This window comes from Aphelocoma coerulescens, chromosome 18 (assembly GCF_041296385.1).
Source record: "Aphelocoma coerulescens isolate FSJ_1873_10779 chromosome 18, UR_Acoe_1.0, whole genome shotgun sequence".
Taxonomy (NCBI): Eukaryota; Metazoa; Chordata; class Aves; order Passeriformes; family Corvidae; genus Aphelocoma; species Aphelocoma coerulescens.
The window spans coordinates 2496211-2520934 of NC_091031.1; the positions used below are offsets into that span (position 1 = coordinate 2496211).

At 46.1% G+C, this 24724-nt stretch overlaps 1 protein-coding gene across 2 annotated transcripts; it reads left to right on the forward strand.

Annotated features, from left to right (window-relative positions):
* Positions 1-2846: 2846 nt before the first annotated feature.
* Positions 2847-24724, forward strand: LOC138120018 (ATP-binding cassette sub-family A member 10-like). Of its 2 annotated transcripts, XM_069032421.1 has the most exons (38): positions 2847-3184; positions 3588-3798; positions 4216-4374; positions 4605-4705; positions 4923-5149; positions 5485-5623; positions 5990-6175; positions 7673-7820; positions 8271-8439; positions 8989-9047; positions 9444-9554; positions 9643-9818; positions 10105-10224; positions 11005-11143; positions 11259-11349; positions 11638-11777; positions 12343-12462; positions 12609-12804; positions 13803-13969; positions 14667-14794; positions 15165-15302; positions 15793-15906; positions 16249-16419; positions 16749-16859; positions 17486-17614; positions 18564-18632; positions 19019-19110; positions 19569-19689; positions 20005-20128; positions 20566-20657; positions 21019-21197; positions 21772-21847; positions 22106-22200; positions 22654-22773; positions 23024-23164; positions 23418-23497; positions 23578-23633; positions 24193-24724. In XM_069032421.1, exons 1-38 carry the CDS (start codon positions 3083-3085, stop codon positions 24289-24291), a joined length of 4896 nt encoding a protein of 1631 aa, XP_068888522.1. In that variant the 5' UTR covers positions 2847-3082; the 3' UTR covers positions 24292-24724. The 2 variants fall into 2 exon arrangements, with proteins under 2 accessions (XP_068888522.1, XP_068888523.1); XM_069032422.1 differs by lacking the exons at positions 2847-3184; positions 3588-3798; positions 4216-4374; positions 4605-4705; positions 5485-5623 and having other exon boundaries at positions 5073-5149.

Consider the following 24724-nt stretch of genomic DNA (forward strand, 5'->3'; position numbering starts at 1 on the left):
CTGGAACCTGGCATCTCCAGCTCTCCGCCTAAGGGTTGGGTTTTCCTTTTGCAAGGACGGGAGGAGAAGGTTTGGGCACCCAGGAGATGTTCTGGGGACAGGTCTTAACTTCATCCTGTGCCCTGGCTGACTGCACCTCTGCTGTCGGCCTGGATCTGAAACAGCGGAATGGGATTTAGATCTTAGGGCTGGTTTTTTCCTGCTGGGCAGAGCAGCGGGAAGCGCATCCAGCTGCTCCACTTTTCCTAGCCCCTGTCCCAGCTGCTCCTGCTCCCTCCCAGCCCTGGTCCCTCAGCCGTGATGAGCCCAGGGATGCTGCTGTGGGTGACTGAGGGGCAGCCACGCTCCACAGCCTGGGGCGAAACCAAACCCATCCCCTTTAGAGGTGCAGAGTTGGTCAGGAGAAGCTAAATTTAACGTTTCCAAGATGCTTTTTAGCTGGAAGGGCAGTTGCTATCCAGCAGGCAGCACTCCTCTGCTGCTCCTGCTCTGTGGCTGATGCCACGGGAACAGTTTGCCACTGTTTGTTCCCCCGGCCCGTGCCGTGACATCGCTGTTGACTTCAGCCCCTCTTGCTGCCCTGAGGAACACAACGGAGTTTGCCAGAGAAAGGATATCTGTGCAGTTTGTTGTGGGGCTTGTTCTTCTTCTCTTGGCCACGACTCAAGAATGTCCTGAGTTAACTTTTCGGACAATCTGCTCCAGCGCCTCAACAGCGATGTGCTCTGTTTGCTTTTTCTGACACAAATAAAGCCCGAGCTCTGCCAGGGAGGAAGGGGAAGGAAGCCAGGGAAAAGAGAAGCCATGGGGTGAGGAGTGTCTTTTGCAGAAGTGCCTGAGGGGAAAAAAACAACAAAGGAGAGCTGGGAATCTCTGGGACATTCAGCCAGTCCATCCCAGGGAGGCTCAGCATCTCTGCTCCTCCAGGACAAGCCCTGGATTCCTCTCAAACCTTCCTGTTAACACTTAAGCATTCTTCCTAAGGATAAATAAAAAATATTATTTGGAAGGTATGAAAACACCCAGTGAATTATGGCACTGTTAATAACACTGGGTGAGGGTACAAATGTGTAGGTGGGGCACGGGGCATCTTTCTAATAGGTTGAGTTAAGTTTGTGATTAAACTTAGGGGTGTTTAAAGGTGAGAGAGTCTTTTTAACCTTACTTTGAGACGAAATATCACACAAATGGAGCTCAGTTTATGGCAGAGGTTTATTTCCAATGTTTCTCAGCACTAAGAAGAAGCAGTAGGTTCAGCTCAGTATTTTAAGTAATCCAGGACAAAGAAGGAGCAGATTTCTTTCCCTATCTCCAGTGTAAGCTAAAGTTTGAATTTAGAAGTTCTGTCTATCTTATGCTCTTAAAAATTCCCCCTGAAATATCACAGGAGCAAAGAAATCAGTTGTGCTGCATTTCCCCCAGCTGCCCAAACTCTGCAGCAGCACGGCCGGGGTCAGTCAGCACTGAGGGGTGACCACACGAGGGGCATGCGGGACGTCCGGGATGAGCTCCCGGTGTGCCAGCTCTCCATTCCAGCCAGGATCTCCTGGGGGTGTCAGCCTGTCGAGGTTACCCCATATCAGAACAAACTGGAAGCCTGCTTTAGCTGTGACACAAACCCCGTGTCAGGGGGGAGATGTGCACAGGTGACACACAACATCCTAATCCTCACTTCTGGGGGGTGAAAAAGCGACCAAGAAATGGCAAGTTTAAATCCCCACTTTCCTCAGGGAAATCTAGAGGTTATTACACAGGCTAAATTCAAATTTTTATACAGCTGGGATTAGTGGGATCATCTGTAAGAAACAAAGCCTGTTTAGAGATGAAGGCAAACGAGGAGATTCCTGCCCCTGAGCTGGCATCCCTGCCTCACCCTCCCAAAGTGCCAGGACAAGTGTTTGCATCAGGCACCCCGGGCTGCCCTTTTGCCGCGGCTGCTTTTCCAGCATTCCAGCGCCTGCTGTCTCCTCACACGGAGATTCAACCCCTGAGGGCTGAGTAGAAATATTTGCAAGAAGATAAACTCTGTCTTGCCTGTCAGCACCATGAGGCATCGACCCCCAGGGGAACAGAACATAAATCCTCCTTCCCTATGACAGGAAGGCTTGAAAGGATTAGGTCTGTAAAAGCTCTGATATTTCTACCTGAGAATCACTTAGAGAAGATGAGGATTTTGTTTAAAAGCGATTTTAGCTACAGATGTGACAGCAGAGCAGTTTGGCCGTGTGAGCAGAGCTCTTTTGCATAGAGGTGCTTCATCCTTGTGCTCATTAAAGGTCGTCATGATTATTTTATGGACGGTTAATAAGCAGATATCTCATCTGCAGAAATCTGACAGGCAGCTTTATGCTCTACTTCTTTCAGTTCCCACCACCAGCATTAACCAGGCAAAATAATCTTTGTTTTGCTTTGACCATGTCATTTGGAGGATTCTGCCCTGTCTTTTGGGGTAACACATCAGTGTGTGCTCGTGGCCATTTGGTTTTCTCTGATTTTTCATGAATAACCCGGCAGTGCCATCTCTCCCACGCACTTCCAAGAATTTGTTCTCTCATGGCTCTGAGTTTCCTTCAACAGATGCTGTTTTCCAAAAGAGCTCAGCTCACACCACAGCCAGGAGTTGCTCAACATTTCTTGGTGTTGAGCCTACAGCACATTAAAATTACAAGCAAAAGGATTTTAGGGATTTTAATTAACAAAATTGTTGTTGTTCCTTGTCTATGAAGCCCACCCAAGCCGATTAGGTCATGTAATGTGATACTCCCTTTTTTATTTCATCAGTAACTCCTCCCAAACTCCCCGTGCTGCAGCATGGAAGCCTGAAATTCTGATTTTTAGCAGCGTTTGCTGCTGAGCTGTGAGGGTTGGAGTGTGTTGAGGGTGAGGAGGTCTCTTGGACCCTGTGCTGCGGGGGTGGTTGTGCTCAGCACACAACATCTGGGTTTATTCTTGCTGTAAAAAGGGAGAGAAAGTGCCACTGCATATCTGCAAGGACTGCGCAACTAAAACCAGTTGCTGCTGGTTGAGCTTTTTGCTGTATTTGAAAGCAATTTTCAAGAAGAAATTGTCTCTAGGCTCAAAGATGAAGACGCTCCAGAGGAGTGTAAGTGTATTCCAGCAAACTAAAATTCTCTTGTGGAAAAATGTCCTGATCAAGTGGAGGATGAGGATGCAGAGCTTTCAGGTAAGAAAGAATCAAAAATTAAACCAAAATAGTAGCTAACTACTGCGAGTGCCCAATCCCTGCCTGCCCCTGGACACCAATTTCTTTGGGTAAAATCAGAACTTAAAGTACTTTTGAGAAGCCTTGCTGGTAATGAACACTTGGAGACTTGAATTTTTTTTTAAACTGGTGATATTTGTGTCTGGTTTGTGACAAATGAGGGCACAGATGGGCTCTTGGAGCAGGTGATGGGCACACTGCAAAGAGTCTCTTCATTAACATCCTGGAAACTGGTGTGACTGAGCTCCTCTTGGTTGTATTTTAATCCCACAAAGACTGAATTCCTCTTGTTTGTATTTTCACCCCACAAAGAACATGTTTTTATACTGCCATGAAATTCTCCTCCCTGCTCTCCCTGGTGTAGGAGTGGATTCTGTCCCTGCTCTTCCTGCTCCTGGTGTTCATTGTGTCCTCGTTCATGGTGCTAGTCCCCTACCCTGAAGTGCCCTACAGCCACCTGGGGCACCTGGATGACCCTGCCTTCAATGCCACCGGGGTCACCATCATGTTCACCCCCGTCACTGCCACCACGAGGCACATCATGAATAAAGTGGCCTCCAGCTCTGTCATGACAGGTGGGTTTTCCTTTTTAAATATTGAATTTTGTCATTATTTAACCTATTGTGTGCATGCTGTGTTTTAGTTGTTCTGCAACACCTTTGATCAGGAGAGAAAATTCACCCTAAATCCTCCGTTTTCACAAATATTTCTTCTCCAGGATTTAAACTACCTGTGAGGCCATGTGCCCTTCTGATCTGTAAAGCTCTGCCTTACCTAATATTCCCTAATTCTTTTAAAACACCTTGGTTCACTCTTTGGAGGTGCTTTTCTTCTCAATTGGTAAATTGTGAATTATTTGGAGCTGCCTCCCTGGCCAGTGAGAACTGGAAAAGGAGGAGTTGCAGGGCTAAGAAAGCAGAACATTCCCTCAATGCTGCGGACACATTTCCAGACACAAAATCTCATGGCAGTATTTTCCTGACGCTCCACAGGTGTAAAACTGGAGGAACTGGATGATGAGAGAGCCATGGAGAAAGCCTGGATTTCAAATGAGGAAACGATAGGGGTTGTATTTAAGGACAACTTCTCCTACCAGCTCAGGTTTCCCACTAGCCACGTGGTTATTCCCAATGAAGTCTTTGGATACATAGGTAACTCAAAGGGAGAACTTTGGGGTGGTTGCCTGGAGTGGACAGGGTGGGAATAATCCACAGTTTTTAAGTGGTGGAATAAATTGGGGGTTTGGATGTTTTGGTTTGGGGTTTTGTTTTTTGTCACCATTCATTTGAAGAGTTTCCCACAGTGCCAATGCATTCTTGTCATCACGTTTAATAGCAAAAATTAATTACTTTTCATTCGTGTGATGCCCTTTACCTTGCAGACAGCTGCTACGAGTTCTCACCGATGTACTGCAACAGCCCCAAGTACTGGTACAAAGGCTTCCTGTCCCTGCAGTCCAGCATTGATGCTGCTATTATAGAGGTAAATCCAATTTAGGAACTGGTGGAGACATCCTTTTGTTTTAAATATGATAGAGGAAAGGCAACCTGTACCATGGGGATAGCAAGGGATTTGTCAGAAAATAAAGCTGCTTTAACAAGTTAATGCAAGGAGGATGAAGCAGAACATTCCTTATACAAATGGATCTCACGGCAGAAAATAAACGAAATGCTGATCTATTGACGTTGCATTCCTATAGATGGTGGCAAATCATTCTGTTTGGGAAGAAATGAAATCCATTGCTGGCGTCCGAATGAAGTCCCAGAGCATCCTCTTCTCCATCAGCCTGGAGTACAGCTATTTCATGGTGGTTATCGTGATGTGCTTCTTTCCCTTCATGTATTTCTTATCGAGGAATGTTACTCGAGAAAAGAAAAAGCTCAAAGTATTGATGAGGACCATGGGGCTGCAGGACATTGCATTTTGGTGAGTTCTTCTTTAACTGGAATGTGTTTCCCCAAAATCTGTCGGTTCCTGGGCACCTGAGCAGTCAGTTAATCAGTTAAATGGGTTCATAACTCTTCTCCAGCACTGGAAGGACAAAGCAGAGGGCTGAGCATGGCAGTGGTGTCCTCTTCTCCCTGGGGTATTTCCTCCTAAGCTGGATCATCCGTCTGCTCTGAGGATGTGAAAGAGAAATTACTTCCATGGAAAATAACTAATAACTAATAATTAAATGTAAAATGATTCTGACCTGCAGATGAAGTTGTAACAAGGGCTGTTAATGAACCACAAGGGTGATGGTGCCTTTCCCTCCCCAGGCTCTCCTGGAGTTTGCTGTACTCTCTTTATGTGCTGATCTTCTCGTGCCTGCTGACAGCCCTCGTGCTGTGGGAGCCTTTCTACACCAGCAGCTTCCCTGCAGTCTCACTCCTGTTTTTCCTCTATGGCCTGGCGTGTGTAAGTCAGGCTTTAAAGCCAGATTTCCTCACCACATGATTTATTACCATGCTGCTGAGCCTAAGCATTGCTCCAGAGCTTTTTGCACAGTCCTCAGGACTTTTGTGTGGCCACGCTGGCTGGAACAGCTGAGTGGCTTTTCTAGGCCAGCAGCAGAGATTTGATTTACAGCCTGAAGGGCTGACAGGCCCTTGTTTGGATACAAAAGGCCCAGCTTGAAACTCAGCTCAACCCACTAAGGAGGGCTTTAGTGGATTTTATTATACAGACTCAGCTCACCAGAGATCTGGTGCCTGGCAAATGGAAGTGCTGCTGTTAAGGATATTTATTTCCTTCAGTGGTTGAAGGAAACTTCTGTTCTTACAGATCCACCTGGTTTTCATGCTCTGCTCCCTCTTGAGGACCTCCAAGCTTGTCAGCTCCGTCGGGTTCCTCATCATCTTTATCTTCGGATTCCTGAGCCTGGCGGTGCTGATAGAAGATGTCCCAGAGCCACTGAAGTGGTTTCTTGGTCTCATGTGTCCTTTTGCATTCAACACTGGCATTGTCAAGGTACGGGGGCACCCTCGCTGCAGCTGAACCTGATATACCAAACTGTGAATATCGATCTAATATCAATATCCAACTGAGATGGACAAAAACTCTCTAGCAGTTTAGAGTTAGAAAGTGCATGTTTTATTTGGCACCAGGCTCTGCGTGGGATAGCTCCCTAAGACGCAGGGCCCCGATCCAAGCAAACACAAAGCTTTTTATTTACAAAAGTTATGAATATCCAAAATACAAATGCATATTCATAACATTAACACCTCCCATTCTCCACTTCATATGGAAATGAGCTTAAATGTCATTAAGCATGCACAGTGTGTGCTCGGAATGGAGTTGGTGGGGTCAGTGGTCTTAAAAAGATGAAGTAACTCATCTTCCTCATTTTGACCTTTTTGCCTCTCTGAACTTTAACAATCCTAATTACTTTAGTGACTGCTAAGTTACTAACATCTTAAAACCCATTTCAGGTCCAGCTCTCTTAACTATTTTAATTAACTCTAGCTGGGCCCGAATTCTTTCCTGTTCTAACTAATTTCAACAAAACCAGCCTATAACTAAAATCTTTGTTTTTTCTAAATCTGTGTTTCAAACCTTCCCCTGCTGGTAGAGAAAGGCACAGGAATTCCTGCCCTCAGCTCAAAAATCCAGCTGCAAAACCTTCAGGCATTTTTCATTCATCTCCACAGCCTGTTTTGAAGCCCCCTCGTGAGCTGAGCTCTTGCTGGGCAGCACTGAGGGGCTTCAACGCCCCCATCCCCTTCCCCTGCTTTAAAGTCAGATGAATGCAGAGACAAGCAGGGCCCCTGGCACAAAAAAAAATCTGCTGCTGTGCACTTCTGCAGCTTCCACATGACCCCGAGGAAGCCCCATCCCCGCACACAACAGCCCCATTATCCTCGGGAGCATCAGGGACAGCATCCTTGGCTGCCCAGTCACTCCCCTCCTCCTGGCAGCAGGGACTGTGCAAATCCAGCTCTGCATTCCTGCTGCTGCTGCCCTTCCTCCAGCCCCACCTTGGATAAATTGCAGTCTCACAGTTTTCCATTAGTCATATCTCCATAGCTCTTTCTAGCTCTGGTAATCTAATATTTGATTTCTTGATATATATAAAAAAAATCTGCCTGGGAGAGGAGATTTCTGCACCAGCAGAAGAAGAGACTGACTTTGTTAATTCACCATACGGTTACATCAATCATTATGGAAATTAGAGCATTTTTGTCATGACTCTGTCACATCAAAGGTGCCAATACCAGGTTTCCTGAACTGACCTCTAAAACTATGATCTTTTCTTCTCTTTCTGGATTGTTCTGGAAAATTCTGGATGAAAGCATTAAGATCTCTGCATGGAGTAAATTTATTCCCCTTCCCATTTAGAAGGAAAATAAGAACAGTTGGTCAGTATTGCAGATGATTTCTGGGTTAACAAACAGTTGCATCCATGGTTTGATGGCGTGTGCATTTTTTTCCAGCCTGAAATTCATTCTTCTTTCTCCTTTATTTCAGATTTTCAATTTAGAGAAATATGGAATAGGTTTCTCCTTTTCCAACCTTATGGAGGAAGCATACTTTTTATTTTCAACATACGTATTGCTGGTGTTTGACTCAGTCTTGTACATGCTGTTGGCTCTGTATTTCGACAAAATTCTGCCAGGTAGGAATGATTTCTTTTTATTTACATGGATTGCATGGGATATCTCAAGGAAATGATGGGCTGCTCCATTCTCTGAGTCAACTCAAACAAGGTTTGGACTAAAAGAAATGTATTATGTTGTGGAGTGACTTTTCTGTGACTGGCGCACGCTGGCAATTCACAGAATCAATGACAACAAATTATTCAACATTTTCTCTTTCGAATTATGCTGTTGTTGAACTATTTATGAGATTACAATGTCATAATGTAATACATAAAGTCTTGACTTCATTAGAGAAAGGCCTGAATCCAACCTTCTGGTCTCCTCTACCTCTGCTCCAAACATGGGGGCTTTTGACTGGAAAAAGCACCAATTTTATACTTACTTGAATCTCCTAAATGTTTAGTCTAGGATGGTGTCTTGGCTGTGCCTTTGGTTAGTGACAGAACATCTTTTTGCTTTCCTGGCAGGCAAATATGGGATTCCAGACCCTCCTCTGTTCTGCCTGAAGGCTTCGTACTGGAAGAGCAGGAGAGGCTCCACCACGGACATGCCCAGATCCACAGCGAACCCTGAGGAGCTCCTTGGGGATGATGTAGAACCTGTGCCCCCCGAATTCCTGGGGAAAGAGGCCATCAGGTTAAGAGAGAAGGAATTGCTGGTGTCTGGTAGCTGTGGTTTTGTGCTCCCACTGATCCCTGCCCCTTCCATCAGCTTGGGTTGGACTTTTCCAGGCAGTTTTCATGTTCATGAAGCTCTTGCAAAACACTTTGTTTCACGGAGAAAAATTAGAGATAAAAATGTTTCACTGAGAAAATCTAGAGATAAAAAGATAATTCAGACTGGTCACTAATGATGAAATATAGGTAAATTTAGATTTAAAAAATAACAGGGTTTTTTTTCTGTAAACCTGTCTTCTGTTGCAATGGGCTGGGCCTTGTCTTTGCCAGTCTTGCTGCCCCATTTTTGGTGCCAGGTTGTGATGTTCACACCTGGGGACAGGGCCCAGTTCACACCTGGGCACAGGGGCTGTCAAACCTGTGAATCTCAGTGTTGTTTTCCAGCACCTCCTATTTGTTCCATGCCATTTCTGTCATTGTCACCTGAGGGCCATAGGAATGTAAAAGGGCATCAGGGAAGAGCATTTACAGGACTCCCCAGAGAATAACCTCCTCACCTTCCTTTTAGGCTCCACAATATTAAAAAAGCCTATAAAAAGAAGGACAAGAAGACAGAAGCTTTAAGAGGTATGAAGGCTGTGGGATTGATTCCTGTTAAAGACAAGGAAACACCGTTGTACAGTCAGTCAATGAAAAAAAGCACTTGCATTGCTTGAAAATATATGTCAAATATTAATTGATGTGACTGATCACTGGTTTTTTCAGCTTTTACTGATTTCTGTTTTTAATAAGACTAAAGAGAAGAATTATTTCTATTTTTTTAAATTGTTTTATTTCTGTCTTTTCTGCTAAATACAGATCCACCCCATATGCCTTTAGTTAAAGATCTGCAGAGCTTTGCCCCACTCAGTCTGGTTATTACTACTTAATTCTTGTACTTCTTGACTTCTCTTGCTTTTGGCAGTGAGTGGGGACAATTCAAGCCTCATTTCTTTCCCAAACTTGGTGTTACTTTTGTTCTAGGTTTGTCTTTAAACATTTATGAGGGTCAGATCACGGCCTTGCTGGGCCACAGTGGGGCTGGAAAGACAACGCTGCTGAACGTGCTCAGTGGGCTCAGCTTCCCTTCAGAAGGTAGGAGAAGGCTGGGATGGAGTGGCCTTGATCCAAAATCTGTAAAGATCAATTCATTCCCCCTCATCCCATTTATCCCTGTGAACAGGCTCTGCCACCATATACAACTACAGACTCTCCGAAATGGGAGACAGGGAGGAGATCAGGGGGATGATCGGGATTTGCCCGCAGTTCAACACACAGTTTGAGGTCTTGACAGTGAAAGAAAACCTGAAAACTTTTGCAGAAATCAAGGGCATCAAGTCCAAAGAGGTAGAGCGAGAGGTGAGTGTGTTCCCCACCATTCCATGGTGGCTCCTTTTGCACTGGGAAGCTCAAGGGATCCGCCTGGATCTTCTGAAAATCGAAGCTCAAAGTCCCGTCCAACCTGGCCTTGGACACTGCCAGGGATCCAGGGGCAGCCACAGCTTCTCTGGGCAACCTGTGCCAGGGCCTGCCCACCCTCACAGGGAAGGATTTCCTCCTGATACCTGCTATAAATCTAAATCCACCCTAATAAAGGATGGGAGGACAATGGCTGCTGAGAATGGACACCTTTGTGCTGTTCTAGGTGCAAAACATTCTGGAACTGCTGGATATCAGCAACATTCAAGACACTCAAGCTGAGAAACTGAGTGGTGGGCAGAAGAGGAAGTTATCCATTGGAATAGCCATGCTTGGAAACCCCCAGGTAAAGCAGCAGGCATAGCTCTGTGATATTGGGAATATTCATGTCTGACATGACTAAAACCCTGGGCACGTATTTGGCTCTAGGATTTCAGACTTCTTTAAAGTGCTCATAATTATTAAAATGAATATATTTCATATTTTCTTTTGTTGTTTAATTCATAACCCACCTTGCCAGTCACATTTGGAAGCAGAGAGAGTTCCCTGAGCCCTCCCAGCCCACAGAACAGCTGCCCTTGTCTAAAAGATGCCCTGGCTTGTTAGAGGCTCAGCGGGACAAGGAGCCCGGGCCCCAGCGAGGGGAGAGAGAAACAGTCCAAACCAATATGGTTGATAAGCGAACTCCATAAAACTCCATTTATTAGCAGTCCAAAGGCACTTATATAGTATACCAGCTTGTTAGCTCCTAAGTGGCTTAAAGCTTATCAAGACACATTTCTATTTCTACATAATTGGACTTAAATTGGCAAGTTTCCATAGTCTTGTTATGATCAAAAGAATTCAGTGCTCATCTCCCTCGTTCACTCCCGGATAGCACAGCTGCAAGTTTTCACTCCCTCTCTGTTTCTCAGGCCTGCTTGTTATCTTTCACACAGGGACTTTCCCATGGAAAGTTTTCTCACACACAAGCCTAAAACTTCCAGGCCTATTGCTTGCACAGTTCTTTTATTGATCCCAATAATTCTATTTCCCAACACTGGCTCTCTTGCCTTCAGAACACCAAACCCCACAGACGTGCAGCTGCTCCAGCAATGAGGAATGTCTGATTCCATCCTTCCTGCAGGTTTTGCTCCTGGATGAGCCGACGGCTGGGCTGGATCCTCTCTCCAGGCACCAGGTGTGGAGCCTCCTGCGGGAGCAGCAGGCGGGGCGGGTGATCCTGTTCAGCACCCAGTTCATGGATGAGGCCGATATCCTGGCGGGTGAGCATGGGCTCTGTCTGGGGCATCCCTGCAGGACAACCCTGGAGCACAAAGCCCCAAAAGATGGGAACAACTGCTCTGCACTATGAATTCCTTTGGATTTTCCTTCCTCTAGACCGCAAGGCTTTTATCTCACACGGGAGGCTGAAGTGCGTTGGCTCTTCTCTGTTCCTGAAGAAAAAATGGGGGATTTGCTATCATTTAAGGTATCTCCTTCAGCCCCAACAATACCTGGCAACATGCAAGTACAAGGGGACACCAGAATTAATGAAACCCTAGAGCAGATGTCATCAAAACAAGCAAATTAACTGCATTCAGATTCATCTAACATTAACTGAAACAGCAGTAAGGATTAGGGTTAGTTAATCCAGAGTAGGGTATGAATGAAGACTGGTGGAGTTTTCTTTTTATGCATCCATAAAATGGTGGCTGTTGTTTGTCTGGGTGGGTTTGGGTTGTTTTTATTCCACATCTGTCTTTTTTCCACACAACAGGATCCACGTCAGTGAGTCTTGTGGCTTGGAGAACGTGACATCCCTGGTGAAAGGGCAGATCCCCAACGCCACGTTCTCAGGACACAGCCAGTATGAACTGAGATATAAACTGCCTTTAGAAAACGTGAATAAATTCCCAGGTAATGTATGTGAAAATAACTGAGAATTAACCATAGAGAAAAAAATAACGACAAATGTGGAGAACGAGAAATGCAAAGGGAGGTTTTCTACACATTCGCATCAGGACTGTCTCAGTCTGGGTTTTCCCCACAATTTTATCATACATTTAAGGTCAAACTGTGCAACAAATGCTTTTCTACTGTTCGCAATGGCAAACCCAGCAGGCTAATCTGGGCTAGGTGTTACTGAGAGTTCAGTTCTCTTCCTGTTAAATGAAAAGACAGAGATAAGAGAAAACCTCACACAACCTTTGCTGCTCTGTGCCCGCTCCTCACCCACCATGCCCATCAGTTCAGCCTGACCATCCCACAGAGGATGAAAACCAGTCCAAAATGTTGGTGCTAAGCAGGGAAACCTCTTCCATGAGGGGTGGCTGTGGCAGTTTTGTGTTCCTCCACACCTTTGTGTCCTGTTCCTTTATCCAGTTCCTTCCTCTGTTGCTTTCTCTGTCACTGGAGATGCTCCAGTCAGGTTGACTCATCTGAACATCTGTGTTCATGCCTTTATTTTATCTCTGTCCTGCAGATCTGTTCAGTAGCCTCGACAGCTGCTCTGAGCAGGGAATTATAAACTATGGAGTCAGCATGACGACCCTGGAGGATGTGTTCCTAAGGCTGGAGGGAGAAGCCACAGCGACTCAAGAAGGTACAGTCGTGGCTGTGAATTTACAACCCACAGCCAAAGAGATCAGCTCCTCTGCAGTAACCTCCAAAGGTGGCTCTTAGCTTTTCATGAATCCCAGCCTAGAAGCTGGGCTTGGACATAAATTTGCACGTGGAAACTCTCTGCAGATGAGCACATCCCTGGGGAGGAATGGGCAGAAGCAGGACCACAATGCCTCGACGAGGCAAGGCCGGGCTCCCTGCTGCTCTCGGACACCAGGAAGGCGTCGGTCCAGGGCCTGGCCCTCTGGAGGCAGCAGGTCTCTGCCATGGCACAGGTGCACTTCTTCAAGCTCAAGAGCTCTGTGAAGGCCCTGCAGTCGATGTAAGTACCAAAGGGATTCTCTCCTGGAGGTCTGGGAGTGGACACAGTCACACCAGGGGGGACAATTTCCACACCCCGGTTTCGATGAGGTTGGATTAATTGAGATGAGGTCTTGGCTAGGAATGATCTGAGAATGATCTGCACTCAGAGGAGGGGAAAGTTTTTTCCTTTCCAGTGCCAGTAACACAAAATCTCCCTTTTGTGCATTTTCATTTCTATGCTGAGTAATTTATGGAAGAGAAACCCATTTCCTTTCCAAAGAAAAGAATCACTTAGAAATACTTTTATATTAAATGGAGGAAGTTTTAAAATAAATTAGTGTGTACAGAGAGTACTTTCAGTCTTCCTCTGCTTTTTTTTTTTTTTTTAATTCTCTCATGTTGCCAGTGTTTGAACTCATTTGGCCCCACTGGTGTTCAGGCTGGAGTTCTCTGGTGAGGCAAAGGAACTAAAGGAATATGCTGATTTATGAGAAACTTGTATCTAAAGGAAGTTTGAAAGGCATTTCATGGACCTAAAAAGTTGAGCACTCCAGATCTGAGGTCCTCTCCCTGCTACATTTTGAATTATTTGGTGAATGATCAAGGTTTGAGACTTCTGGAAATAAAATTCTCTCATCATTGGTGACAGAGCCTGGGGGAATGGCTGGAGTTATGTCAGGGGAGAGTTAGGTTGGATCTCAGGGAAAGGCTCTTCCCCCAGAGGGTGCTGGGCACTGCCCAGGCTCCCCAGGGAATGGGCACGGCCCCGAGGCTGCCAGAGCTCCAGGAGCGTTTGGAAAGTGCTGCCAGGGATGCCCAGGGTGGGGTTGTTGGGGTGTCAGGGCTCATTGTGAGTCCCATCCAAGTCAGGATCTTCCATGATCCTATGAAAACTGCCTGAAGTCTTTAACAGAGCATTGGGTAACCTGAATACACAACAAAACACAAATGCATTCTGAACGCATTTCTGCTGAATGTTTCTTCTCAGAGTGTTTATTCATCTCTTTCGTAATGCAGTTTGCTGCTCTATGGGGTTTTTCTGCTTCCTCTGGTGCTGCAACTGTGCATGATGGCTGGCTTGCTGAGTGTGAGTGCCTGGCAGCTCTCTCCTGCACAGTACTTCTTGCCCCTGGGGAGGAGATCCTACCTGGAGCCCACCACCCTGCTGGTCTACAACCACACAGGTGAGGGCAACGAGCCTTCCCTCATCCTTCCCAGTTCTGGTTTGCTGCTCCAGAGGAAAATACAGAACAGAGCAGACAGTTGTAGATGTAGAGGAACCAAGGGGGGATGGGGATTTTAATGAGGGAAGAGAGTAGCCACAGCCTACTGTGGCTTCAGCAGCTGGTGAGATCCTGACGAGAGATGTGAAAAAGGATATCAGAGCAGGTGAGGTAAGATGGAGATGTGGTTCTCTCCCTGCCACAAATCCAGGTCTCTATCCAAACAATTTCAGAGTGTAGGATTTTCAAAGCAGGCACCACACTCCAGGCTCACTAATGCTGAGTCAAATTAATGGGCTGCTTTCAGAGTTTCACCTTCAACATTCCCATGAGTGAATGCTATTTCATGCTATTTGGCCAGAGAATGACACTGATATCTTCATCAGACAGTCCCAAAAGAAAATTCATTTTGTAGCACCTCAGAAAAGGCTGGGGGGGAAAAAAAGACAATGCAAAAATTCAGACTGAAATCCATTAGCTCCCAAAAATTAACGTGCAATGATCCACCACACATGTGCTGGCTGATGCTCACAGATATTAGATTTCCTCTCATTTTGTTTGGTGGCCATAGATTTAAAAATAAAAATAAAAATCAAGCCATCAAAGACTCTTTTGTTTTCCAGTGATATAATTCCTCTGCTTTTGGCCCTCACACCAGGCACAGGCATTGATGACTTCATCCATGTGCTCCAGAGCCAGGATCTTACAGTGGAAATAGCAAAGGAGGAAAATATCACAGAGGAACTACAACACAACGGGGCTATAGAAGTCTCCCGTGAAGGTCAGGTGAGGATTTTTCTTCTCTCCCTCTAGTTTCCTCACAACAATTGAACAATCAAGCAAGGTGCCTCCATCAGCTCTCCCTGTGGGATGGGCCTGTTGACTTTTTGTGCCACAGGTACAAAAATTAGGAAGTGTCTTGAGCAGTAAAGTCCATGCTTGAGAGGAGACCTCATCTCCCTGACCTTCCACCTCAAAATGTACATTTTTAGCACAGCAATACAGACTTCCAACACCTCATAATTTGTTTTTTAGCCAACAAGGCATAAGCAAAGCTATTTCAGGCCTGGATTTTCCTGGTGTGCTCCTTTTCTACTGCTTCCCTGCAGATGAGGGAAAGCCAGGAGTTCTCACCTTGTTTTCCTGCTCTTTGAAGAGCTACAGGTTCACCGTGCTGTGCCACTTGGAGGCCATCAACTGCTTCCCAGTGCTGGTGAACATCATCAGCAACGCCCTGCTGAGAACCCTCAACTCCACCCAGCACATCCAGATCTGGAGCCACCCATTCTTCTCTGTAAGTGAAGCCAGAAGGTGTCAAAAAACAGTTTAAGGTCTCGCTAATTCATCAGATTTTAACAGGAAGCTTTGTAGGGCTGTCTGAACATGTAAATCCACCTTCCTCCGTGGTGCCTTTGGAAAAATCACATCTGACTTCAGGAAAACCAGATCTGATTTTTCCCATGTGGGTCTCAAGCCTGCTGGATGGAGAGGGTGGATGGGAGGGCTCCTTATTCTCTCCAACATATTATTCAAGCTTTAGCCCATCAGTTGATGGAAGAGAGAGCTTCTCACAACTCTGGGATAGAGAAGTGGGACCTGCAGCACCCATCTCTCCTCACCAGCAAGCTCTTTTCAGGGCTCTGGTTCAGGAAAACCTTCCAAAATGTGGTTTCAAACCCCGCTGACTGTTCATACTGCCCTGTAATCCAAGAGAAATGCAGTAAGATCAATGGTAAGATGAGTTGTAGGCATTTTCCATGAATGCTTTGTTCTTGTGTTTTCAGCTGTTCAGTCCACGATACTGGGATTATTTTATGTTCATTTACTTCATTTACATGCTGCTGTTGTTCCCTGGTTTTCCTCCTCACTTTGCAATGGGCTACACGCAGGATTGTAAGGTAAATTCCTTGAAATGGAGCAGGTTTGGGGTGGGCAGAAGGGATCACAGTTGCATTGCCAGAAGGACGTTTGAGTACAGCATCAGGGAATCATTTAGGCTGGAAAACACCTCTGAGGTAATTGAGTCCAGCCCTATGATTGGCAGCTTGGGGTGTTTTGATCCATGAGAAGTTTTGCAGCCAGCACAAAATATTAAAAGACAAAACGAGGTCGAATCTCAGCCCAGAATCACAGTGGTGACAGATTTTATTCTGTTTTCATTCCCTGGGGCCATTGCCACAGGTGCAGTTGGCCACACAGGCACCAACAATAAACTACCCTTTCAAATTGTGCCTTCCCAGACGGGAGCTCGTGCTCAGCTGCGCATCTCGGGGCTCTTCCCCTCGGCCTACTGGTGTGGTCAGGCACTGGTGGACATCCCACTCTGCTGGATCCTGCTCTTCTCCATGTTTGGGTTCCAGTTTGCCATGAGCAACAATATTTCTGTCAGCGCCAGCACCATCTTCTTGCTGGTACGTCCAATTCTGGTGCCTGTTGGTTTGCTTGGGAGGGATTGAGGAAAAATATTTTGGGAGGGGGTAGCTGAGACACCGTGGGTGCATATGGTTCTGGAACACTTTGACCTTGTTTCGCCTCCTACCTTTTGGGTTTCTCCAGCTGGAAATAAAGGGAATAAATCTTGCCTTAATATATCCTTTACACCTCAGAGTAAAATTGTGGCAATTTCTAAATGCCCTGATCTTACTGTGGGATCATTTCCACTGATCCCCATTGCTATAGATGGGTTTCTGGTGCTTTGCATCACTCCATTTTCTCCAACAAAAGCCTTTTTGCCCTGTAGGTCATGGGGACGTTGGGTTATGGAATTTCCCTCGTTCTCTTAATCTACGTGATCTCCTTCAACTCTCGCAAAGGATGGAGCTGTGATCTTTGGTCTTTTATCCTGATTGTGGTGAGCACATGGTTGGATATTGCACTGCAGGGTTTGCAGACATTTTGAGATCTTAAGGATGAGCTAGGTGTCAAAACACCAGGTAGAGATATGGAACATAAATCTGGGTGTGTTTCATAGCAGCCAATTCTGTATTAAATTTGTGTCACCGTGTTCTGTTCCCGGAATCCTGCTGTGACATGGGGAAATATCTGGATCTAACCTGAACTGGTGCAGGAATGGAGGCAAAATTTATCACTCTGCTGAACACCCCACATCCAAGAGATGTGAAGTGTTGAGACAGCAGCCATCAGGCTAGCACTGATCATCCAAGCCCGACATGGAAGGAGATGGATTATTTGGCATGGATTGGGATGGGAACGAACAGAATGGGATCCCATGTTTGATTTTTCTGCCTGAAGCAGCCCTGTCCCTGGGAGGAAGTCTCCCCAGCTGGCCCAAAGCAGCAGCCAACCCTCAGGCAGAGACAGCTGAAGATCTCCTGAGCCCTCTCTGCCTCTTATCTTTCTCATTTTTTTGTCCATTTTTATAAATTCAACAGGCAATTGGAGAGCTAGACACACAATTTTAAAGAGCAGTGAGTAACCCTTCCCATCAGCTGAGTTACCCTCTTGTTTTATTTCCAGGTGTGCTTTATTTCTCTTTTCATCAGCAGAATCCTGGATCTCGTGAGCGGCACCAGCACCTCCCTCTATGTTTTGTCCCTCCTGGTTCCCGTGTACCCCCTGATGGGTTTTGTGATCGATGGCCAGCAGGCGAGTGGTGGTTCTGGGCAACGAGAGGCCAAAACACAACCCTGGGTCCTTGTGACCAAAGTCTGGTGGTAACTGCACGCTGCAGTCTGGGAAGGCTCATCCTGGGTGGGATATTCCAGAGTGCACTGTTAGTGACTGTTTCAGCTCAGATCTCGTTTTTCCAGCTGTTCATTAGGGCTGGGGGCTCCTTCTTGTGCAGCTGTGACTGCAGGTTAGGTAAAAACTCTTAATTCTTTCCATGCAGAGTCATAGAATGGAATCACAGAATGGTTTGGTTAGGAAGGGACCTTAAAGCTCATCTCATTCCACCCCCCACCATGTGAGGGGACACTTTCCACTAGACCAGGTTGCTCCAAGCCACATCCAAGCGGCCTTTGGACAATGCCAAGGATGGAGCAGCCAAAAAGTCAATCAACGTGGCTTGACCAACCCTAAGATAAAATCTGAAGCCATGAATCTGACTTTGCATAGAACAAAACCTGAGTGAGAATTAAGAACACTCACAAGGGGCTTTACTCTGTGTCAGCTGAGGGGGGTGGTGGAAAGTCAGATGAGAATTTAACAAACCCCCCATCTTCGTGCAACAAACACTGTTGATAAATGATAAATTACTGAGGGATAAAGTCCAAGGACAAGAGACTCTTCCTCTGTCCTGTCCCACTCACCTCCACCTCTTCTCCACTGGAACCCAAAGCAGAGAAGACCAGATGTTTCCTGGGACAGGACATCTGGAAGGAGAGTCTGGTCCATGTACTGAGAGCTGTGACCTGTTCTGGTGTAGGACCAAGGTTCCCAAAGCCAAGCATCTGCACTTGTTCATCTCTATGTGAATGTTTGGGGTGAATCAGAAGTTTTGCAAATTTTCAAGGCATTTTTGAACGTTACTGCATTAACCAGAATGATACTAAAGAATTACAGCTCTTCATTGTGAATTTTTTTATTCTTACAGATTTTCTTGGAGGACCCTGAGACATCTCGTACAGCTCCAGACAGTGATGTGCTGATTGCTGTCTTTGCAGTAAGAAAACATTTAACACTGCTTTTATTTAGGAATGTGGGTCTCCTAAACCCCTTCCTCAGGTAAGAGGAAGCAGGAGGAGGATCTGGGTGGGTCTGGATGACATTTTAGCCCCTCTACTAAAATAATTTCACACCTTTGAAATGGGCAAGGCAAAATGAAATAAGCCCAGATCACTTCATGCTGCCATGTTATTTTATGAATTGGGGTTTCTCTCCCCTTAGAGAGTTTTCTGCAGTGCTGATTACCCTGAGTTTTGGTGTTAGTGGCTTCCATTTTCCCATATTCTGTTTCCCCCATGTATTTTATAGCACTGCTACCACCTCGGTGCCAGCTGTGGTGGGAGGGAAGGCAAGGCTGCTAATGTGGCAACCTCTGTTTTTCAGCCTTACATCCATTCTGTGGCTTTCATTCTTCTTCTTCGCTTTTTGGAGTTAAAATACGGAAAAGCAGTGCTGAGACAGGACCCAATATTTAGGTTTGTATCAACACACATGCACATGTGAGATCTAAACTCCTACCCCACTGCTTCTCCTTGAAAACATCATTGCAATTGTGCCCCTGTTTTTAATTTTTTTTTAATTATGGTGATTTTTTAATGACTTAAATAGCCCCTTAAATACAACAGTGGTGTGATAATATAAAACAGCTTTCAAGTTTGTTAATGCCTCCACAGGAGGCTGTGGGATGTACCAGCTTCTTTTTGGTACAAAGAAGAAAGACTATAAATATTCTTTATTATTATCATTGCTATTATCAATAACAATAGTTGTAGTAGTATAAAACCAGAAAGAATTATTATAATATGAATAGCAATAGTTATATTATAGTATAAATCCAATCATGGAGAAATTCACTCTTGGTCTATCCACAATGCGCTGGTGGAGAACAAAGGTAAAAGAACAAAATCCTAAGCCAAATCTGGTGGGTTTTTAGGATTTCCCCAAGAAAAGAAAGCAGCCAGCAGCACCCCAAGGAGCTCGAGGAGGAAGATGAAGATGTTAGAGCTGAAAGGGAAGCAGTGAGAAATGCCCTGGTGGCTCCGAGTCAGGAGGAGGTACCCCTAAGTGTTGTCCTTCTTGTTTTGTTTGATTTTGTACCTGGTAAAACACAAACCAGTGCAGGCCGATGCTCTGGCTGTGCTGGTCTCACTGGGAAAATCAAACTCCCAAAAGTGTGGGTTGCATCAGGAGAAGAAAGCTCTTGAGAGGAATCTGCACAATAAAGTGTCCTGTTGCACCTCATATTCCTGGTGAACTATAAAACAAAGATCTTGAGAAGGTTTTCTGCCTTTTAAATGGAAAAATGTAACGGAAGGATTAATGCTGTCTAAGATAATAAATTCATCTTGTTTCTTCCTCCTCGCATTCAGAAATCAGTCATTATAGTCAGCAATCTGTGCAAGGAATATAAAGTAAAGAAAGCTGGCTCGTTTTTGAAGAAGAAGAAGAAGAAGAAAACAGCCACCAAAAACCTTTCCTTCTGTGTTAAAAAAGGTGAGAACTGGGACTGTTCTCCTTGAACCCCGAGCTAATTCCCTGCAGATCCTCAGCTACCTGAGCAAGGACAGAGAGGTCAAATCTATTTGTTCGATTTGTTGTTAAAGCACCTTCAGTCTGGGGTTGATGTGTTAATGAACAATTTGGTGTAGGTGCATTTTATTAATTACCTGTGGCTGTCCATATCTAAAATAATGCAGATCCTGGGGAGAGGGGATCACTTTAGCAGCAGCTCCTGGGAGCAATTCACAGCATCAGCTTGAGCTGAAATCTCATGGGCTCTCTCAGCATGTACTTTATGCAATAAAACTATTTGATTTATATGATTTTTGATATTTGCATGCTGTCTTTTCTATTTTTTCTTTTGTGGGACTGTGCATGATATATTTCTTGAATGGAGAATAGTCCTAAGAAATTACATGTATTGATTGCAGGAGAAGTGTTAGGACTTCTGGGGCCCAACGGAGCTGGGAAAAGCACAGCTATCAAAATGATCACTGGAGAGACAACCCTGACTGCTGGGCAGGTAGGAGACATCTGGAGGAAAGGGGATGGATCCACGAAAAAAATCCAAACCTTGCACCTAGGCTAAGCTATCATTTTTGTCAAGGCTACAATTTTTGTTAAAGCATTATTAGTGATCAAGGTTTTAATCGAGTTCATTATGCTATTCACTTAAATAATGTATTGATAAAATTACTGTGAGCTACTTCTGATTTTGATCAGCTGTTGGATCTGCCCTGATTGCCATGTTTCTATTTAAGAACAGTGTGAAATCACTCCCTCCACATGGGTTTCCTCACCTTAACCCCACTGCACCCCATAATCTTCCCCTGAACCACCCCTTTGCACTGTGTGAGGGGACAATGCCCAGCCTGGTTGTGCAGGTGCTGATGAAGAGAGGAGATGGAGGAGGCTCCCAGCTCCAGGAGCAGGCCCCTGCATTCCTGGGATACTGCCCCCAGGAGGACCCTCTCTGGCCGGACCTCACCCCGCAGCAGCACCTGAGGGTCTACGCGGCCGTGAAGGGGCTGCGCAAGGAGGACACAGCTGCTGCTGTGGACAGGTACAGATGGAGGGTTGGGATGGTCAATGTTCCACCCCCTGGTCATGGGGAGGGGACCAGAGAGTCAAAATTCACAGAGGAAACCTTGAAAGAAACTCAGGAAACTCAGCTGCAAAAGTGCTTAACCCACTCACTGTGATTCAGTGAGTGGGTTAAGAAAACCTCCAATTTTCCCAAGTGCATTTGGTGGGGATAAATTCAGCACTAATGCCCTTTTAAGAAAGTTATCATTGGGCAGCTTTTCTGAAATCTCTGATGTTGGAGTTTGGCACCACAAGAAAGGGTGCTGCAGTGTTGCCTGCTCAGCTGACACTGGCAAGGGATTTGTAGTGCTGTTGACACTGATGATGGGTTTAGAAAAGCGCTTGTGGCTTACTCAGTACACTTTGCTTCAAACAGTCACTTGCATTTTAATAACACAATAAATATTTAATGAAAACAAGCAGGAGTCAAGAGCAAGGGGAGAAAAGTTCTTTTTTTTTTTTTTTTTTTTGTCATTTTGGGAACCCTTGATGAGAGTATTGATTTAGAATAACAAAAATGTTCTTTTTTCACTTTTTCCCTTTCCCCGCAGAATTGTGAATGCTCTGCAGCTTCAAGACTACTTAAACAAAAAAGTCAGAAAATTACCTGCTGGGATAACCAGGAAGGTGTGTTTTGGGTTACCTATAATGAGCACTGCAATGCTCAAGCACTAATTAAAGCTCTCCTTCCTGAGTGGAGCAACCAGCCTGTGCCCTGAGCTCCCTGGGAGAGCACCGTGTTGGGTGGGGTGATGGAAATGAGCCTTTCCCACCCTTCCCATAAATCAGAGCTCCCATAAACGAGGAGGCACTGTGCACAGCTCTGTGTGGACACGGTGCCAGGGTGTGTGGGAGGTTTGGCTGAGCCCCTTTTCCGTGTCACAGCTGTGTGTGGCGCTGTCCGTGCTGGGCAATCCCACCGTGCTGCTCCTGGATGAGCCCTCCACCGGCATGGATCCCAACGGGCAGCGCCGTGTCTGGTGAGCAGGAACCCGGGCACTGGGCCACCACGGAGGGAAAGGGGTGGGAAGCCAAAAGTTGTTGTTAAAATTACATAAAAAGGGTTTTACCCCATCCATGGATGGTGCTGTCCCTCACGTGCCAATGGTTCTATTGGCAAATACGTTTCTTGACTCTCTCCAGCTCAAGGATGAGCAAGGAGAGAAAACCATTTTGCCTTCATCCTTTCTGCAAGCTTTAGGACAGTCCTAAATGGGATTTGGAAGATTTCATAAAGAGACTCGAGTCAAAAGTATTTTTTGTCATTATTTCGAGGCATTACCATGTGCTCATTCATCTAAAGTTGCTGCGTGTGGAAATTCTTACTTTAGGGGTGAGGCATTTGGATAGACAAAGGCATAAGAACAATGTCTGATATTTCTAGGGAGCGCTAGATTTTAATTTTTTTCTTTTCTTTTCACTCCGGTCCTCAGGAAAACGATTCGGGATGCCCTGAAAACCAAGGAGTCGGGAGCCATCCTGACCACGCACTACATGGAGGAGGCGGAGGCCGTGTGTGACCGTGTGGCCATCCTGGTGGCCGGGCAGCTCCGGTGGGTGACAGCACCTGGCTGAGCTGGAAATCACAGAATCACTGAATGAACTAGCTTGGAAAAGACCTTTGAGATGGTCAAGTCCAACCTAGGACCTAACCTAAGGCCTCCTCATCAACTAAACCATGGCCAAGCTTCTCCTCCAGCCTCACCTGCTTTTATGAAGTGCTCCCATGGTTTCCTTCTCGGGAAGGAGCAGGTGGTGAGGAGACAATGATTTCAGTCATCTCTGTTCCTCCCTTCCCTGCAGGTGCATTGGCTCCATCCAGTACCTGAAGAACAAGTTTGGCAAAGGGTATCTCCTGGAAATCAAGGTCAAGGATCCAGAGAGCTCTGATGTTCTGCATGCTGAGATTTTGAAGATTTTCCCCGGTGCAGCCCGTCAGGAGAGGTAACTGTAAAATATGGGATGAGGAGTGGTTTCAACACTGCCTCATCCCTAAAAATATGCCTGGTGTGAGGGCCAGACACAGGATCTCAGCTGGAGAGAGATAAACAGCTTCCTGTAAAGGGATCTGATTTCATAGTGTCACCACATCCAGCCCTCCTGTGATCCTGGCAGCAAGACATCCATAAATCCATAAAGGTTTGATCCCAGAACCTCAATACAGAGCAAGAATCACCTTTTCTTCTATTTCCTCAAGGTTCCCCTCTTTGCTTGTCTACAAGGTCCCAATGAAAGATGCACTGCCCCTGTCCCAGTCCTTCTCCAAGCTGGAGGAAGGTAAGAGCAAAACCAGGTGACTTTTTAAAAAGGCAGAACAGCGACTGCTCCTTTTCAACCCTCTTCCCCTTCCTCCACAGCCAAACGAAGCTGCAGCCTCGAGGAGTACAGCTTCTCCTTGAATACCCTGACTCAGGCAGGTGATTTTTATTTGTGCTGTAAAGGCAGGAAGAGGGACAAAAGCTGCAGCCAGACCTGGGCTGGTGCAGTGGCAAAAGGCAGCTCCATCAAAAAACTGCCTGAGGGTGGTGGGTGAGGGGTTCTCTGCTGGTAAAATGGTGAAAAATGGTTTGGGTTTTTTACTGCTGGGACTTCGCGTGATGGGGACAATTCTGGATCAATCTCAGACCCCACTTGGCCGAGGCAGGCACACAGCACACCCAAGGAAGGGTGCTGCCCGTGCCCAGCCCCTCTGGGTGCCCTGGAAACAGCAGGTTATTTATTGCTGCTTGTGCAAGGCTGCTGGCAAAGACGAGGAATGTTTAAGTCAATCCATTGGTGGGGAAAACCTGTACAGATACACCTGTGGGCAGGTGGTGCCCGTGTGGTTACTCCAGAGAGCGCAGGAGGCTCAGCTGCTGCTCCCCTGCTCCCCCCACAAAGCCACCCCACACCTCTCAAGGGGCTGCAGAGCTGTGCCTCCTGCAAAGGAGCAGCACAGAGAAATAACCCAAGTGTTATCTTGCCCATTTCAGGTGTTTCTGGAGCTCTCCCGAGAGCAGGAAAAGGATAATTTTGATCTGACTTTGGATGGGACTTTTGACTGGAAGCAGCTGCAGCAGGAGGACTGTTAAATGCTCGTTTATGCATTGCTCAGCATTAACCAAACTGCACTTATTTACTGCTGCTCTCAGTGTGCCACGGAGAGGGGAACAGGCTCCTCTCTGATGCAGATGTTCCACCTGCGCTCTGCAGGGGACTCAGCCCTGCTCCAGGTTGCACTTCCAAAGGCTGGTTGATAAAATAGTGCCTGCTCTGGTGAGAGCTCTTGTCAAGCCAGGCAGGATGCAGCAGCAGGACTGAAAGCTTTGCAGAAAGAAGGGTCCTAACCCATCTCTGGGGATCAAATCTCTCTGGATCTGGGTGCATCAGGGAACCTGGACACGCTGCCGCCCTGCTGGCTTCCTCTCCCACCAATGTCTGGGACTATCTGCCCACAAAGTGTTCTTACTGAAATCCGCACTCTATTTTTATACCCTTCCAATAAATGTCTCTATAGAAACTGCA

What these genes read in the sequence shown, in the direction of transcription:
- LOC138120018 (XM_069032421.1), top strand. Translation starts at nt 3,083, where the DNA reads ATGAAGACGCTCCAGAGGAGTGTAAGTGTATTCCAGCAAACTAAAATT. An exon ending in CAACCCTGACTGCTGGGCAG is followed by an intron (nt 20,658 to 21,018) that starts GTAGGAGACATC and finishes CTGGTTGTGCAG; the next exon opens with GTGCTGATGAAGAGAGGAGA. An exon ending in AACGGGCAGCGCCGTGTCTG is followed by an intron (nt 22,201 to 22,653) that starts GTGAGCAGGAAC and finishes TCCGGTCCTCAG; the next exon opens with GAAAACGATTCGGGATGCCC.